Raw genomic sequence first — 16647 nt, forward strand, 5'->3', positions numbered from 1 at the left:
TTTAAAAAGTCCAATAATTCAGCAGTGCATTGTTCATATCACAAAATACAAATAAAAGAAAAGTAGGGAAAATACATTTTAGGATTGCCTCAAATATGTATTTATTTAATACTACTGCAGCTGTGCAATATACCAAACTGCCTAAGGTGTGTGTATCTAGTTGATTTGTAAAAACGTACCACTTTTCTGGTTCAATTAATCAAATGTGTCCATACTTAGAAAAAATTAAAATATCATTCTTAAAGGTTCCAAATCATTTTGTGAATTTTAATTGAACTATTGCAGAATATACAGTATAAGGTTATGTGGTACCTTAATTCTGAAAGGCTCAAATAAGTACCATTGGTACTGTATATATCACAAAATAGGGGACAAATAGAGCAAATATTTCTGATGATATTTTTGAAAAAAAGGAGTCATACTATTTACACCAGGGTATAAACTATAAATAATAGGTGCCTGATCTTTTTCATGACTGGCAAAAAATTATCCATTCAATATATATCCTCTGTCTTTTTAATTTGTAGTTTAATTTTCTGACATACATAAGGCAAGTTTTGTCATGAAATGGTGGAAAAATGTAAAACTATTTCATATTTTTCACACATTCAGGGCCAAACTATTTCACATTTTAAGACAATTATATGCACTGCAGCATAAGAGTTTGGGGAAGTAAAATACCAGATGCTAATATTGTAAATGGCTGCCAGAACTGAAAAAAAAAAAAAAAAAAAACATAAATATTGTGGTTGTTTTTAATAGTGATGTTTGATTGAAACATCTTGGTAAACTTGTCTACCTTTACAGTTAAACACTGAAGTGGTGTTACTGTCAAGCAGAAGTCTAAATATTATTGTATCAATTAAGCATGCATGGTGCACACTGAGAAGAAACAATGATACAGGAGAATTTGTTTAATGTAAACAGCTGGAAATATTGTCCTCTAATTAGACTCCTGTATGACAATAGTCAAGTAAAGTTTAAGCCATGGCTTAATACAATTAATGACTTCGTAACTAAAAGCAGCTGCTATATTAACCCATTTTAATTAGATAAATTTTTGTCCACATTTTACGTATCATGCTGTTTTCCTGACAGTCTGTACTGGATAACCAGTTAGGTCAGCTTCAGAAATTGTTCACTGATAATTCTACCACGTATAACAATGAAAAATATAGCTTTCTATAGGGTCTCTAAATTTGGGTCCTCTTCAAGAAATTCTCAGTGTAGCTTACATATTCAATTTCCTTGAAACAGAGGCCTATAGTATCATTTAAAGACAATAGTATTCTGTTCTGCTCAGGATCTCAGGATATCATCTGGGTTCTAAAATCAAAATCACAGAAAATATCAAAGAAAGAAATACAAAAGAAATGTACCAGCACAAGCCAAACATCATTACAGAAATCCAATAAATACACAAATTATTGCACAGTTAAAGGCTCCATAAATTCATCACTGCTTAATCCTTAGACAGACTGTTTGAAAAGGAGATTCCAAATGAGGCAGTTTAGGCCAGTTTCACTTTAAATTTTTTCTGGTGTTAATATTTCTCAGTTGGCAGTTTGTTAGGCAAAAACATCAAATTAGTTAAAAATTAATATCTACAAAAAAATTATCCAGCTAACCATCTTATCCAGCTGTTCAAAAAGTGTTGAGGCAGATAGAGAAACTAGCCTAACTTCTCTCAGCTTGTTCTATTTTGACCTCATTTGTCATCAAATGTTCCCCATGCCACTTTTTCATGTGTTTCTCAAGAGTACTGTACACGCTGAAGGGCATGTGGCAGATGTCACAGCGATAGACCTCTTTGCCAAACTGGCCATGTGTTTTCATGTGGCGAGTGAGCTTGCTGCTCTGGGCACAGGCATAGCTACAGAGATCACATTTGTAGGGCCGTTCACCTGTATGACTCCGCCTGTGTACCGTTAAGTTGCTGCAGTTCTTGAAAACCTTGCCACAAAATTCGCATGTGTCACTTCGGCGGCCCTCCTTGGAGCTGGGCCGCCCTGGGCCAGGCCCACCTCGCAGATGAGGTGTACTGCCCCCGCTGGCTGTACCACTGCGGCCTGAGAAGGCTCCATCCAGCGCATCACCAGGTGGTGTGGAGAAGCGCAGGCTGCCATTTTCTGAGGAGTGCTCCGATGAGGTGGCAAAGGGTGACTGCCGGGAATCAGCAAAGCCCAAGAAAGGATCTTTGATGAAGTGGCGGGAGGCTGCATAGCCTACCAGCCACTGAGAATAGACATTCTCTGATGGGATGACTGGAGCTGGAGGAAGGTCTAGGTCTTTCTCAACTTTTATTCTCTTCGCTGAAGAATTAGACAGACTGGGGCTGGTGATGAGAGGGGGTTTCCTGTGAAACAGGCCTGAGAAAGAATCCCTTGAGCCACAGTTTCTGCCATTTACTGCAGCCTGCACTACCGGATCGGTCTCCCCAACTACTGAGTCCTCATCTCCTGTGTCCCTTTGCTCATCTGACTCCCCCTTTGGGAAAGGGAGCCTTTTCTGATTGTCAGCTCCAAACTCACTGTACTGGCGTACACCAGTCAAACCTATATTTTCATCAGCTTTACCCCCAGGGATGTTCTTCTCATGATCAGAAGTTTTGGTACCATTCACCCGGTTGCGGCTGAGTTCTGAGTCCAGACTAAAGTTTGACTCTGGCCTGCTGTCATTCTCAAGGTCCTCCTCTTCTTCTTCCTCATCATCTTCTTCTTCCTCCTCATTGTCTGCAACAAGGCCTTCACTGCGGAAATCCTCTCCATGCCCCTTTACACGATCCCCAACAACATCTGGGGAGCTGGTAGAGGACAGGCCATCCTCAGAGCGGCCTGTTGTGGAGCCAGACTTATGCATGTGTGTCTTCATGTGCCGCTTAAGCTTGCTGGCCTGTGAGCAGGCGTGGTCACACAACTGACATTTGTAGGGTTTCTCACCCGTGTGGCTGCGCCGATGCACCACCAGGTTGCTCTGGAATTTGAAGGTTTTCCCACAAAACTCACAGGACTTGCTCTTGGCTTGTGGCTGTGGTGGTGTGGTGCTGCCAGGAGGCATAGGGGGCAGTGGTGGGGTGATAAGGAATGGCGGCTTAGGGCCAGGTGGGAAGAGGCCAGGATTCAGCAAGCGATGCATAGGGTTGACACGGCTGGGTGACAGTGGTGGTGTGGGTCCACTGTTACCCGCCAGTTCCCGAAGCCGCCGGGAAAAGTCCATGGACTGGGACTCGATAGCCATAGGCGTCAAACGCATCACCCTTTCAAAGGCACTGGGATGCTGGGAAATCAGGCCCATTTCCTCAGCACTAAGGCGATCCAGGTGGTGACGGGGTGGTGGACTGGCAAAGGGGGGTGTGGCAGGCAAGCGGTTCTCTAAAAAAGGCGGTGGCTCTCGGAGCATGGGCGCAGCCATGCGCAGTAGGTGGAATGGGTTTCCATCACCAAGAAAGTTGTTGAGGGAGGGATGGGGTAGAGAGTCAGCCACAAGGGGAGGTGGGATATTGATTCTGTGAGTCAGAGCACAGTTGGAGATGCCAGTGTCCAGATAGATGCGGATTCCATGAGTGTTTTGAGCATGCTGGAGGAGGAACCAGGCGCTCGGAAATGGCTGCTTGCAAGTTGTACAAGTGTAGCTTGAAGGCTCATCTCTGCCTGCAAAAAATTATAAACAAAAATAAATACATAGCACTTCACAAAATCTAGATCGTTTAGTTTCCTATAAAACTAAAAAGACAGAAATATCAGTTTTAAGAAATACAATGTGCACAATGTTTATTGCACAAAGGAATAAGGTCCTAAAGGACTGGGATAATATTTATTTAATAATATACCCCATATACGATTTCCTGGTTTACAAACTTTCAATATAATGGCCCATGAAAAGATGCACCCATGTTCATTACAACAAAAAGCAGATTTCAAGGAAGAAAAGAGTGCTTGGTTCAATCAAGTTCATAAAATATTGAAGAATTGCTGAAATGTAATTCAGAACAACTAATGACAGAGTAGTTAATTCAACTTGACAAACATTAGCCGTCAGAGGAATGACAGGAGTAAAACTAAAAGAAAGGAAAGAATGACATCCTTGGACTCGATATGAAAACTTTAAACTAAATGTTTGATTACACAGAGCAAATTGGGAACATCATCACTGAAAAGGACAGTGATAAATAGCATGGAAAGTACTTTAGCAGGGTATAAAGAGCTGTATGAGTAAAAACTAATCTGTTCATTTCCTTCTTTATATTCAGTATCTTATAATCTCTTGAGACTGTTTTTAAGGAGAGTGTTTGGAAGGTGTTTGTGTAAATATTTTTGCATGTCTATAAAGTCCAGCAACACATCATTTTCTTCCTCATTTAAAATCACAGGAAAGGACCTCTCCGTTTACTGGGTTTTGCGTATGCGGACCATTTTCAGGAACGAATTAAGTCCGTATAACAGGGATAACTACATTTTTTTAAAAGCAACATGAGTGTTAAGTATGCGACACTCTGCAAATTGTGTCTTTGAATTTAAATAGGGGATTTAACTGAATTTTAAAAATAGATTATTTCCATAGTCTTCAAAACAAAAAGAAATTATGTTAAAAAATGTTTTTACAGATTTTTAGTTTGTGAGTTTTCAAACCCAAGCTGGTACAATTACAGCATATTGCAGCAAGTACAATGGTTTCAGGACACTTTTATGTGCTATACAAGGACTAGGCATTTGCTTTAAAACCCAAAATGATGAAATTATCACTTAACAATGACAATGAAAAACAAGTTTGTAGTAGGTATATATACTTATATTATTTCAATTAAACTAACTTCATCCTGGCCCATCCCTCCCACCTCAGTTGACCTCCTAACTCTGAAGAAAAAGCTACACCTACTGCCCTCTCCACAAACTACTCCTTCTCCCACATTGCTCATCCCTCTGGCAGCAGGAATATTCTGCTCTCCTTCACCACCTGTCTCACCTATCCTCCTTTGAATTTCATGATATTTCCATCACAGCCCTGACCACACTCATTGTGGATCATTCTCTATCACTCTCCTGGCTGTTTCCTGGATGACCTCAACATCTTGCTGAGCTTTCTCCAAGGGGACAACACTTTGTTGATTCTCCTGGGTTACTTCAACCTGCATGTCAGGGACATTCATGAAAGTTACTTATTTAGCAGACACTTTTCTCCAAAGCAACTTCCAATGAACTCTATGTAGCGTTATCAGCCCACATACTTTACTCACCAAGGTGGCTTACACTGCTAGATACACTACTTACAATGGGTCACTCATCCATTCATCAGTGGAACACACTCTCTCTGTGTCACTCACATACTAGGGGTGAACTTGAACAGCATGTCTTTGGATGTGGGAGGAAACCAGAGCAAACCCACACAGACTGAGGGGGGATCAAACCCATGTCCTCTCACACCACCCAGGTGCTGCGAGACAGCAGCACTACTCGTTGTGCCACCATGTCGCCCCAATCTTCTGTCGCTCCTGCAGTGCTTCGACCTCTCTCCATCCCAGTCCTCTGCTACTCACAAATCCGGAGATCTCCTCGACTTTGTCTTCTGTCAAAACAGTGACTCTCCTGCCCTCTCTTTTGCTCTGCTGCATGTGTCTGACAATTTCTTAATCTCCTTAGAGCCCTACATCACCACTTCTAACTCCTCTTGTGTTTCTGTATCCTGTCACCTTCCACCACAACCTAAAATCTCTCACCCTTTTTTGTCCCCTCTGTTGCACTGTCCTCTCTTCTGCTGCACAATGCTCAGAGCTGTCCACAGACAATGCTACTAATGTCTTCCTCTGAACTGTATCCTCCTCCCTAGACACTCTGTCCTCTAACGTATAGACCAGCATTCCTCAGTTCCACCCCACAGCTATCTAATGTAATATGTATTAACGAGACAAAACTCCAGGCTACAGAGTGATGATGGTGGAAATTAAAGACTCTTATGGACCTTGAAGTTTACTAGGATCTTCTAGCAAACTTCCACGCTGCTGTTTCTTCAACAACAAACTGCAGTCTGCAATTAACAATCCTCCTCTTCCTCCTCCTCGTCCACCCCGCCCCCCTTTCACTGTTGACGATTTCACCTTGTTTTTCAAAGACAAAGTCAACTTCATCACAGAAAAGTTCTTGGCATCCACCTGCCCCGATTTAGCTGGAAGTCACATTTAATCCCTTTTCAGAAACTGAAATCTCTGACCTCCTGATGTCGCACCACCTGTTCCCTTGAGTCGATTCCTTAGCCACTCCTACAGAACTTTCCCCCAAAACTTACATCTTTCATCTCCAAGATCATCAACTCCTCATTTTCTTTTGATTTCTTCCAATCTGCCTTCAAATTGCCCTGATTTCATTGCTGTTAAAGTAACGCTCTTTGAATCCAGACTTAGTCCAGAACTACAGGCCTGCCTCCCTCCTCCCTCTTCTGTCAAAAACTCTGTAGCAGGCAACATAATATCAGCTATCTACATTCCTCATCCAGAATGATCTTCTTGAGGGGTATCAGTCTGGATTCAAAGCTGGAGCAGCCTCCCTCTCCTTGGTTCTCATCCTCCTTGACCTGTCTGCAGCATCCGACACTGTGAACCACCGAATTCTACTTCCTATCTGCACTGAAATGGTCTGAGTCCCACCTATGAGGTGGATCCAACCAAGTGGCTCCTGATCATTACCTCAGCCTCTCTCAAGTGGTCTCTCACAGAGCTCAGTACCGGGCCCATGCTTCTCAAACTATCCCCCTTCACTCAACCACTGCTACATGGACGATACCCAGCTCTTCCTCTCCTTTCTGCTCAGAGTTACAGACATTTCCTTGTGCATTGCTGCATGCCTCTCAGACATCTCTGCCTGTATGTCTGATCACCTCTTACAACTTGCTCATGTTACCTACCTCCTTGGTTATGAGTCTGAGAATCATGATTGCCTCAGATCTGTCTCAGCATATTGAAGCCACAACCCAGTCCTGCACATACATCCTGCATATCATCCACAGGATCCGCCCCATCTCACAACAAATTCTATGCAACTTCTTGTCTAGGCCATGGCGATACCTTGCCTGGACTACTGCAACTCTTCCCTGTCTACCTTCCAGCCTCTGCTATCAAACCTCTCCAGCTGCTACAGGATGTTGCTGACCAAGTTGTATTTGACCTGCCAACTTGTTCTCATGTATCACTCCTCCTTGACTCACTGCATTGGCTTCCTATAGTTGCCTGGATCAAAGGTCACTTGATTCAGCATTTGTTCAAGTCTCACCATAACTTTGTATATATTTACCAAAGACTTCTTAGTGTTTTATTTTATCAATTTAGCATACCATTTTTCTTCCAAAATGGGAATAAGGTCAGGGAGTCCAGCTCAAAAAATCATAATATTTAGAAAAGGTTATCTATATGTGAATTAAAATGATATTTAGGACAAGCGATCTTAAAAAAAAATCCTGAAAAGTTTTGGTACTATTCTCACGTTCTGGTTTCACTTTGCAAGAATGTGGCATAATTAATGTGTTATTATGCTAACACATTCTAAGTACCTTGAAGGTGTTTTAAGAATATATTATTCAAATTCATTTTTAAAATACAGTATTTGCTCAGTTAGAGTAAAAACAAATACAAGTTTAAGGTAGTAATTTTGCATAAAGTCAAAACTCTGCGTAATAAGTATTTTCTAAAAGGTATAAAATCTGTTCAGTGTCATTGTTTATGTACAGAAGATTCATTTTCTAATTATTGACTTTTAGCTGACCAGTAAGCAAATATATAAGATAATACAAGCTTTCACTTGTTTTATGACAAGTGACAGCATTATATTAATAGTTTAATAGTATTATATTAAAAGCAATTTTTTTTCCGCTCAAGAAACCATGTTTAAGCTTGTATACTGACCAGATGGATCTAGGTGCATATATTTTGTTTCCACAGGTTACTTTCTTTCAAACTTTTTACAGAACTAACATTTTATTAATTTTCAATGGCATCAGCCATCCCGACTGGGGTAAGATACAGGTAGTCCTCGGCCTAAAATGGGGTTTCGAATTCTTTATCGTAAGTCAATGCTGTTGACAAACTCCCTTGTGCTATATTGTACAAACAATAAAAATAGATAAACATTTAGCATGTGTGTATGTTACATTGTATGATAGTGGATTGTTATATTTTTTCACTAATTTAACATGTTATAAATGTTAAAATAATGCAATCATAGAATAGCGACAAAAATACAGCAAAGTGCTACATTTTCATGCTGTGATATTATTTTTACTTTCCTTTCTAAATCTGTAATCAAGTCTAAATTAGAAATTTCTTTTGCTTTTTCGCACTACCAGAATAAAGATGTTTTCACTCACTAGCTATCTTAAATACACACACACACACACACACATTTTCTGAACCGCTTGTCCCATATGGGGTCCCGGGGAACTGGAGCCTAACCCGGCAACACAGGGCGTAAGGCCGGCGGGGGAGGGGACACACCCAGGACGGGACACCAGTCCGTCGCAAGGCACCCCAAGCAGGATTCAAACCCCAGACCCACCGGAGAGCAGGACCCGGTCCAACCCACCGCACCCCCCCCATCTTAAATAATGGGACATTATGTGGTTAAAGCTTTGGACCCAAAATTCACAGGTTCAAATCTCACTTCTGGCTGTAGTACCTGTAAGCAAGGTACTTACCCTGCAACTGATTCAGTAAAAATTCCCGAGCTGTACAAATAAGTAAGTAATTGTGGGTAAATTAACATTGTAAGTCACTCTGGAGAAAAATGGCAGCTAAATGAATAAATATAAAGTTATTTGAATGGAAGAAAGAAAGTAAAATGTTTTTGTAAATAACTGAGCTAGTAAGAAATATGGATCCTTGCAGTAGCTCGTCCAGCTGATGTTACACCATAGACAGAGCAGTTGACATGACACGATTTTCAAATAATATAATGATGCTAATGTTACACCTATTGTAAGTCTGGGTTATCATAAGTAACACGAGTCAAGGGCTGCCTGTATTAAAGAAATGCACTAGTGCATACTTGTGCAAAACATAATGCCTATTCAGTGTTAGCATTACAACAAAATCATACAAAGATGACACTGTGTACTTGCCATCCCCTTAACCTGACATCTTAATTACAACAAACCCATCACCTGGTTCTGAATCATGGATACCATTTGTGTTGCATGAGAGTTTCAGAGTGTAACTGCAGTTTTTCATTTGAGGGATTAAATTTGCTAGTGTTCCACAAAAAAAAATAAATAAATAAATAAACAAAATATGCAAAGGTATCTCCTTTGCTAGCTCCCTGTCTAATTCCTGATTTTACTTATGTCATATTCTGTGGGAACACTTATACAAGGTAACATAGAAACTAACCTGCTGAGGACACAGGGGTTAGAAATACTTGTCTACATACCACAGAGAGTCATGTAGCCACCAGCTAATGAGACACCCCTCAGCACCTTCGCTAGGCAGAAAGAACATCCACAAGCCCAGAGAATTGAAGCAAATGGCAAGCACAAAACTACAGCCCCCAGCCACAGTGCATTATACTACAGGTAATGTCAGCAGTACATTAATAAACAGCCCTGTTTAATTACCCCTTCATTTTGCATTTTCCACACAAAAAGTCCTGCAGCATTTCTCCCCATTCTGAAGGATTTTAGAGGATAAGTCCTCTCATGTATGTATCAGAAGCCCTGGTTTTGTGAACCAGCCTTTCTGTCTGTCTTTCACAGACAGACACACACACACACATGCAAATGCACACAGGCACACACACAGCAGTACACAGGTACACTGATTATTTTGTCCTGCAACAAAGTATTTTGAATTTAGTCAGAACCAATCTGAAGTCATGTTTTCCTTTACATGATTGAATGTCACAGTGTTTTCAACCCTGTTTGTCTAGGAAATTAGTGTTGACCACCTTAATGAAACCTGTATTTATCTTTTTGATTAATTTCTAAATGGATATGTGGCTGACAAAATGCAAGGCATTGGCATTAAAGGTTTTTGCTGTCCAGTGACTGCTGTGCTGGAGTACAAATGGGAGCTACTCTCAGTGGAAGCATGATGCAGTGGCATGGAAAGCTGCCTGTGTTTTATTTGGCTGTTGTTCATGCACAGCCTTGGAGGGAGCCCATTTGGATCTTTCATCATTTTAGTGTGTGAGTGACACAGAGAGAGTGTGTTTCACTGATGTATAGATGAGTGACCCATTGTAAGTAGTGTATCTAGCAGTGTAAGTCACCTTGGTGAATAAGGTGTGTGGGCTAGTAACAATACATAGTATCCAATGTAAGTCGCTTTGGAGAAAAGTGTCTGCTAGGTGAATAAATGTAAATGTAAATGTAAACTGAACTTTACACAAACAGTAAAGTGCACAAATGTGATGCATCCACACACATACATGTATGTAAGCTTATACTTATGTTATAATTTTTAAAAAGTCATCAGAAATGTATAGAAATTATCCATATTTTGGGCCTGTTATTTTCTAAACTTTCTTTACTCTTAAAAAGTCATTAATTGTTATTAATATACAATTATTGTTAATATAATTACTATACAATATTCTCTGTAAAGTTCACATAAGATCTAAATGTTCATGCTCATGAGGTATAAATGTTCATAATCATGCTCAGATCAATCCTTCACATACGTACACACACAAACATATTGGCTGAAGCTACTTGTCCCAAACAGGGTCACGGCGAACCGGAGCCTAACCCGGCAACAGGGGGCGTAAGGCTGGAGGGAGAGGGGACACACCCAGGACGAAACACTACTCCATTGCAAGGCACCCGGTGACACAGCAGGTTTGTCCAGGTCCTGCTTTCTGGTGGGTCTGGGGTTCGAGTCTCACTTGGGGTGCCTTGCAAGCGGTTTCAGCCAGTGTGTGTGTTTTATGCACTACTTTTGTGATGAAGATCGGTTCATATGGTGAACAAAACAAACTAAGTGCACTTAAGAATCACACATCTGCAGCTATGTGTCTTTCTCCTAAGGTAAATGCACAAATTGTATTTTCTATGAAATGTGCTTCGCTTTGGAAAAAAGCATCTGCTAAATGGATAAATGTAAATGTAAATGTAAAGTGTAAAGTGTACTAACCAATGAAAATGCTCATTATGGACTGATTTCAGTTTTCACTATGATTCAGTTTGCAATAATTACTATGGTCAGTGCTAATAAAAACTGCTGCAAATAGTGAAGGTCAACTACCAGTTATGAGTGCTCGTTTTCATCTCAATTTATTCATTGTCAGCGCCTAATGGACCAATTTCCTCTCCTCACTTTTCAATAAATATTCCTGGAATTACTGGTTAAATAGCTCAACTGAATCACTGTAGGCTGAATTGTGCTGCACTACAAGAAAGGTTTGCCTCCTTACGTTCTCCCACACACACACACATTTTCTGAACTGCTTGTCCCATACAGGGTCGCGGGGAACCGGAGCCCACCCGGCAACACAGGGCATAAGGCCGGAAGGGGAAGGGGACACACCCAGGACAGGACGCCAGTCCGCCGCAAGGCACCCCAAGCAGGACTCGAACCCCAGACCCACCGGAGAGCAGGACTGCGGTCCAACCCACTGCGCCACCGCACCCCCCTACGTTCTCCCAATAAGACAAAATTTATGTCCAAGACCAATTTTTTGCCAGCCAGGAATTGTCAACAACTGCTTGTCCCGAGTGGGGTCATGGTGAGCTGGAGCCGTACCCGGCAACGCAGGGCCGGGGAGGGAGGGGACAGACCCAGGATGGGATGCCAGCCTGTTGCAAGGCACCCCAAGCAGGGCTCAAACCGACACACAGTGGGCACCAGACAAACCCACCAAACCCCCCCAGTATTATGCATCACTCATTCACTCACTCACTCACTCACACACACACACACACACACACACACACACACACACACACACACACAGAGGCTGAAACCGCTTATCCTGAGCAGGGTTGTGGCAAACAGGAGCCTAACCCAACAACACAGGGCACAACACCAGAGGGGGAGGGGACACACCCAGGACGGGACGCCAGTCCGCCACAAAGCACTCCAAGCAGGCCTCAAACCCCAGACCCATTAGAAAGTAGGGTCCAGCCAAGCCCACTGCACCACCACACCCCCCTTGCATAAAATAAAATAATTTAAAATGAGCTACTACATTACTGGTTATAAACAATGTAATTTCGTATGCATTTTGATTAATTATTTTGAATCATTTATCTCATTACACAGTGCAGCAGGAAATTTGGCCAAGTTAAAAGAAAACAGGAAATGTATAAAAACCCTGTTCACTTCTGTTGTATTCAGTGAAATTTGTTTTTTCCCTTCAATGGCAAACGGCAACTACATATAAAAACAACCATCATTTTTGCCCTTAAAAGACAACACATCATTTGGAAGGAAAAGCAGCAAAATGCTGACCTTGGCTAGAGCAGGGTGGTGTACTGAAAGTAAAACAATCACCAAACTCACCACAGTCCCACTTGTTCTTGCAGTACATCATTCAGATACATAAAAATGTATTAAATAAGTTTGTAAATGTCCTAAAAGTCAGCAATGCTGAAATCTGAGCGATAATACTGCAATTTCAAAATTCAGTTTATTTTTATAGAGCTTTCTTCTTTCACAGTGACACAGAGCACCGAAGAAAGGATCAGAAGAATAATACAAATAAAATGTTGGCTATACATTAAATTACCACAGTAACCATGTAAGTAAGCCAACTGGCCACAAAGAAAGGGAACAAAAAAATACTTCCAACCAAAAGGGAAGGGAGTAAAAAAAACTCTGGGAGTCCAAGTGCCAGTGGATGCCCACTCCTCCTGGGCACTCTAGATTAAAAAAGACTTTTAAGTCAGTTCAGCAGTTGTTTATAACATTGCTAGACAGACTAATAATCCATTCATCCATCCATGTATTTCAGTGACGATTTGTCCACTTCAAGGTTGCAGTGGTTAACAGCTTATCTTTGAAGCATAGGGCAACAGTCAGAGTGTATCCTGGATGGGACACCAGTCCAGTATAGGGAAAATACTACCAGTAATAATTACAATAAATTAAAAAAGGAATAACATATACCTTCACTTTGTTTTAACAATGTACTGTAATTACACCAGTGTAAGGCAGAGTATTTTTACTATTCTGGGAAGGCTATATTTGCAAATAAATTCTACATCTTCTGTGTTATATATTAGCATTTCAGGAAGATGCAGAGTTATTTTTTTTATTAATCATTTTAGCAAACCCTTAAGTCATAGTTTGAAAATGGTGATCAGTTTTTTTTTTTATTTACTGTATTTCCTACAAATGTTTACTGTAATATTATTAGTAAAGCAGCAGCATAATGGAATTCATTCAAATCAAAATCTTTTTGGATTCTTTTTGATTGAAGGGGCAAGAGGAGAATTTTCACAAGGGACAGTAAATCCCAGTTCAAGATTGCGCACTCACACTCCCCTGAGATACAATTGTCAAAAGTTTTCTTGACGTTTCCCTTACTGTTACACAGGGACTTCATTACCATGCCAGAGATCCGGAGGTGCCCAAAGCCTCCAGTTCTTCACCTTCTCAATGCTTATTACTTATTCAGAATCAGAATCAGAACGAGCTTTATTGCCAAGTATGTTCACACATACAAGGAATTTGTCTTGGTGACAGAAACTTCCACAGCACAGACAGAATGACAGTGACAAGACACAAATGAGAAGATAGAATATGTGAATGAAGGATAAAAAATATATAAAAATATAAAGTGCACAATATACAAAAAGTAGTCACTAGACATTATATGTATGTACAGGTATGTTCTATACAAATGCAAGGGAATGTAAGACATGTGATGTGATAAATAGATATAATTATAAATATAAATAGCATTGTGTATTGCACTGGTTTATTCCTGACTTAATATAGTCTCTGGTGTTCTCAAGTACAGGCATGCACATAACAGCATGTCCTCTGCCAGAATGTTATGTTGAAAGAGTTTACTCTTTAATTTTTGCATACCAAATGCTAAGAATTCTGTTCATTTCAACTGGTAGTAACAGTAAAAGGTGGCCCAGGCACATTTAGACCATATACCCATACACTGTCACTCACTTCAATGTGACTACATATTCCTGTGTGTGAATACCGCTGTACATTATAGCATAAGGAATCCTGGCTAAACTGCTATGGTTAAGAGAAGTGAATTTCCACTGTTTCTGTCACCAAGACAACTTCCTTGTATGTGTGAACATACTTGGCAATAAAGCTCATTCTGATTCTGATTATGATTCTGAATTAGTCTGCTGTTTCAGTACACAAACAGTATGGGGCAGCTATCCCAGCTGCTTCTTCTTTTCCATTCTATCAACTCATCTGATTCCTTGTGGGATTTGTATTTATTTTGTTGTTTGCTTACTGCTGTAACCTAAAGTGTTTGTATGTTTCTATTCACTTCCGCATTCATTTGATCTGTTTTACATTTTAGGAGGCTTTACTTATTTGGTGTAATACTGTGAAGTGTTCAACTCCCATTCTAAGCTTGCTGTAATTAACAATACTACAGTACCACTACATTTCAAACAAGAACAAATGTAGGCTAATATCTGGAGATTATAATGAGATCTGTATTCTTACAATGGGATTGTTAGGCCAAATTAATGTAAACCACTGCTTCAAGGCTGAAGAGTAGGTGCTCTTTTAAGGGGCTCATGGAAATACATCTACATGGACGACATCTTCACTGTAGCTGAGGGCATTCTCTTGATTCCTCTTTCAAAGCCTTCATAGTAATTGCTTCCATCTGTTCAAGACCAATAAAATGAGCCATATTTCACATATACACTCACATAAACACCCCCTCCCCAGTACAAACACACACACAGTCATGCACACATACACACACTTTTTCTTGTGCTGAGAGCAGAGTCACTAATGTGTTAATGCACTTGAGCAAGCTATATAATTTATGAGTGTGAAATGGACTTCATTGTTTGAGGTTGGGGGGCGTGGTGGTGCAGTGGATTGGACTGGGTCCTACTCTCTGGTGGGTCTGGGGTTCAAGTCCTGCTTGGGGTGCCTTGCTATGGACTGGCATCCTGTCCTGGGTGTGTTCCCTCCCCCTCTGGCCTTGTTGCTGGGTTAGGCTCTGGCTCCCTGTGACCCTGTATGGGACAAGCAGTTCAGATGGTGTGTGTGTGTGTGTGTGTGTGTGTGTGTGTGTGTTTGTTTGAGGTTGTCATAGCACAGTCTGAGGGTGAGAGGGGTGAGAGTTCAGCACAGTCAGTTGCTACTTCAGATGCTGCTCAAGGTGAGGGTACACAGTGTTTGTTGGAGACTGTTTCAGTGTCAGTCGCTCATAATCCGGAGGAGATCAATGGCAATATTATTCTTTGTTAAAACACCGTGACTCACTTTGATAAAAGAAAAAGGAAAAAAAAACATGACAAAACAAGAGAAGAAAAGCTATAGTATTCACTGACAAAAAGGCTACATGAATAGAAAGCAAAGGCTTCCAGTACTGCCATGGAATTTATCTGGCCACTTATCCAGACCAGATGGGGGTCAATACATTCAGTGGAAACAGTATGGTGCAATATTGTACTCCACTAATCCTTATAAGGCACACCCCTTCAGCAAAGGAGAGCATCCGACACAAGGGGGCTTTTATCTATATTGTCACTCTGCTCCCCCCAGAATTAGGAGAAATTTTAGAAGTAAGCAAGTGCAGACGACCATTTAACAAGCACCTGATCAAAATAGGTAACCATATATAATGCATTGGGTAATTATGCTGGCTTTCCATTCTCTGTTGGCGAACAGTGGAAATTGACCACAGGGATAGACTAACACTCACTATTTCCCGTTACAACCTAACCACACAAGTCTGCCTTTTCCCTAAATCAGAAATCCCAGGGCACAGCTTTGTGCAGAGGCAAGCAGCCTATTGAGAAGGCAGCTCAGGAGACAAGAAAGGTGCATATGTGTCGAATAAGCTCCATAAAGAAGATTTAAAATCTGCAGGACAGGTTATAAAGATTTAGTGCTCCTCTGCAGAATACAAAGTGACAGGGCAAGTTCACTCCAGAGGGTTTAGGGCTACGTCTGGATAGCATTAAGGGGACTGGCACTTGGCTTTTCTGAGGCTCAGAGAATGCCGAACAAAGTCTTAATTTTGACAGGATGACAATCATAATATTAACATAACTCCTTGCAATGACTGCAAAATAAAGTTATGATTAATACCCAGGGGTCGCTCTACTACTTGTCAACATTTTTGGCACTTTGACAGCATCATTTAAACCTACACACTTAGAATAACGAAGATTATAACAAGGGACTTCTGCTTAATTCCCAGGCACAAAACGGGGGTTCTTGAAAGCTTTTTTTTAAAACAAAAAGCCTTCTGAAACTTCTGGAAAAAACATGTCAAGGATTGCGGACCCATTGGAGAATGGCAGTGCTTGAGAGTATGACACCAAAACAGTACGGCTGGCTCCAGTATAACTGAAAACAGCCCTATAGCCCTAACCATTCCAATGTGTTTTGTTGTGTAAGAAATGGGATGGAGGTTGGTATGGTGTGGGGGGTAGCCACAGTCATGCCTTTAAAGAGACAGGGTCAGCATTCTGGTTTCCCTAAAAGGTGGGGGTGTTGATGGC

The 16647-nt window shown here is 41.0% G+C and overlaps 1 protein-coding gene across 1 annotated transcript in view; it reads right to left on the minus strand.

The window, feature by feature from the left end:
• Positions 1-442: 442 nt before the first annotated feature.
• Positions 443-16647, minus strand: part of LOC108920392 (B-cell lymphoma/leukemia 11B-like) — a 53240-nt gene continuing 37035 nt past the window's right edge. Inside the window, exon 3 of the mRNA XM_018729120.2 lies at positions 443-3650. Within this exon, the coding sequence (XP_018584636.2) occupies positions 1678-3650 (1973 nt within the window). The 3' untranslated portion in view covers positions 443-1677. The remainder of the gene's footprint in view (positions 3651-16647) is intronic.

Source organism: Scleropages formosus, chromosome 1 (genome assembly GCF_900964775.1).
Source record: "Scleropages formosus chromosome 1, fSclFor1.1, whole genome shotgun sequence".
Lineage (NCBI taxonomy): Eukaryota > Metazoa > Chordata > Actinopteri > Osteoglossiformes > Osteoglossidae > Scleropages > Scleropages formosus.